The 2,736-nt window shown below is 48.5% G+C and overlaps 1 protein-coding gene across 1 annotated transcript in view; it reads right to left on the bottom strand.

Annotated features, from left to right (window-relative positions):
* PLXNA2 (plexin A2) overlaps positions 1–2,736 on the bottom strand; it is a 219,683-nt gene that overhangs the window by 209,659 nt on the left and 7,288 nt on the right. The window contains exon 2 of the mRNA XM_004375335.2: positions 1,732–1,914. Coding sequence (XP_004375392.1) covers positions 1,732–1,914 — 183 coding nt within the window. The remainder of the gene's footprint in view (positions 1–1,731; positions 1,915–2,736) is intronic.

Here is a 2,736-nt window from a genome sequence, read left to right as displayed (position 1 = left end):
GTGGGGTTGTTAACCAATGTCATAAAACAATATGTGTACTGCCTGTTTAATGAGAAAGTATTTGTTCTGTAAACCTTCATCTAAGGTACAAAAAAAAAAAAAAAAAAATTAAAAAAAAGAAAGCCTTTGTGCAACTTAGAAGAAGGTTGTCTCTATGGGCAGATGAACTAGTAAGAGGAGCCCCTCTGGGCAGATGTCTGTACTCTAGGGCACGTGGCTTGAAAGGGACCCTCAAGCTGGATTTATACCCCACTAGATCCCTTGGCCCAAAGCCCTTTGCTAGGCACAATCTGCACAGCCATATCTGAGAACCATGGCTAAGCAGAGAAGTACCAGCCCGAGGTCCAAGCTGAACCCTGTCCCAGTGGGATATGCTACGTTTACATCCATCTTAATAGAATCTCCTTTCCTTCCCAATTTGGGAAAGCCAACTCAGGGACAACACTTGTTCTCTCTTCCATGTGCTAGATGCCAGGCTACAGTCAACAGTCCCAGGCAGGGTCCAGGGCATAATGGGGAACATGTACCTCTCACAGAGCCAGGAAAAGTTTAAACAGCTTTGGTGTCAGGAGACCCAGTAGAGGTCTGGGAGGTTCAGCATCTGCATATAAACCCAGACCAGTTTTTCTCACCTCCTCTGGCAGTAACTCAGAACAAGCAGAACATAGAAATTCTTCCTTAGGCTCCCTCCCTTCTACCCTCCTTCCACGTATTCCCAAACAACTTCCCTGGCAAGGCTCTAAGTGGATTAGGAGGAAAGAGCTGCAGGGGTGATGTCAACATCAAAGCCTGAGATGCAGTGAGGTTCTGATGTGCCTTGATCCACAGGTGGCGGGACAGGGAAGGGTAGCAGGAGGGGGAACTTGGGAAAAGGGGATTAGCTGGGACCGGAAAGAATGTGGCTGCTGTAATCTCACATAATGAAGCAGATTGTGCTCCCTCTCCGTACCCTAAGCACTTGACAAGCAGGTACAAGCTGTTGGCTTTAGCCTGCTGCACAAGAGGCCTCCCATGATGCCCGCCCCAGACAGCCTGTTCCCTCCAGCTGGCAGAGGTGGCCAGGGCAGCCACTTCCTCCTTGCAGCTCAGGTCTGGGGCTGGGAGAAGGGGAGAGCCTGTGATTGCAGGAACAGAGAAGACAGGCAATTGGCCTCTTACCACCACTATCTGTCCCAGGTTCTTAGAATTGGGGTCCATAATTTGCTTCAACCAGCTCCTCAGGACTCAACAAAGACTTTTGACTAGTACGGTCTGGGAAAGGATTTGTGATGTGGGTGACTCATAATGCAGATAACAAAAAAAAAAAAAAAAAAAAAAATGGTCATTAAGCACTGTATGTCCAAATTGGAAAAATAGATATAAATAACCTCCACTCCTTCCAAAAAAAAAAAAAAAAAAAAAAAAATGAATTCTACTTGTTTTGGGAATGAAGAGTGATTTTTTTCTCCCCACCCAGGCAGATGCACCTTCCTAATTCCTTCAGGTCTGGGCAATATTGAAATACGTTCATTTCCCCAGACACTCACTTACTGATGGCTGAGGGAAGCAACTAGAAGATCATCCATAAAATTGACCTCATTCTACCCCTCTCACCTCATTCACACCACCAACCTCCTTCAAAAAAAAGAAAGAGTTGTCTGTAGTTAAATCTCCTCCAGCATCTACCTTCCAGAAGGGACCCCTGGCCAAGGAGCTGACCAGCACTGTGTACCTGAGCTCACAGCTTCTTACCTTCTTCAGCTTGCCGCTCTTGGTCCCCACAAAAACCACGCTGTAACCATTGTAGACATAGGAGGCCAGGGAGGTCATGCGGTCACGGCTGGTGGTGTACAGGGTCAGGCCCTCCACAGGAGTCGAGCCTCCGAGCGGCTGGTTGATGTCCAGTCCACAGAAGTTGTCATCGATGGGGACCGGCTGGAGGGAAGGGGAGTGAGTTGGGGTGAATAGCAGTGGAGGCATGGCCGAATCACCCTATAGCACCCCACCCCCAACTGTGAGCCCTAGGACATCAGGCCTTGGAGAAGCACAGACATGGGGTTCAGGGACCTAACACATGCTGGAAACAAAAGCTTCTCACCAGCTGACCCACAAATTGGCTCCAGGTTGGCTCCTATGAAATCAGGTAAAGGAACAGCTGTTCTTCCCGCTCACCTACAGTCACCGTTCACTTTTCTGGCAAGAGAACCAGGGCAATATGTAAAGATGATGGCTGGGACCCATCTTCTGGTCACTTCAGGGTCCCTGTGTGTCATTCTGTGGGCATTTTTCTATTTTAGACAAGGGTCCCTTCAGGGGGTATTCATTCCAGAGGCAACACTACAGAAGATTTCTTTTATCCTGGAGAGGGTTTCTTGTTTGTTTCTTGGGCTGAAGGGTCTCCCTTTGGGCACAAGGAATTTTAAGCTATTTAACTGTTTACCAGGCCTGGTGGCATAGCGGTTAAGAGCCCGGCTGCTAACCAACAGGTCAGCAGTTGGACTCCACCAGCCACTCCCTGGAAACCCTATGGGGCAGTTCTATTCCGTCCTGTAGGGTCGCTAGGAGTTGGAATTGACTTGACAGCAACAGGTTTGGTTTCATGTTGAGAACGACGTAACTGGGTGGTGCAAAAGGTTAACGCACTCACCTGCAAACTGAAAAGTTGGTGGTTCGAGTCCACCCAGAGGCACCTTGGAAGAAATGCCTGGGGATCTACTTCCCCAAAATCAGCCATTGACAACCTTATGGAGCACAGTT

This window comes from Trichechus manatus, unplaced genomic scaffold (genome assembly GCF_000243295.1).
Source record: "Trichechus manatus latirostris isolate Lorelei unplaced genomic scaffold, TriManLat1.0 scaffold00035, whole genome shotgun sequence".
NCBI classification, from domain to species: Eukaryota; Metazoa; Chordata; class Mammalia; order Sirenia; family Trichechidae; genus Trichechus; species Trichechus manatus.
This window is presented reverse-complemented; position numbering and strand designations above follow the sequence as displayed.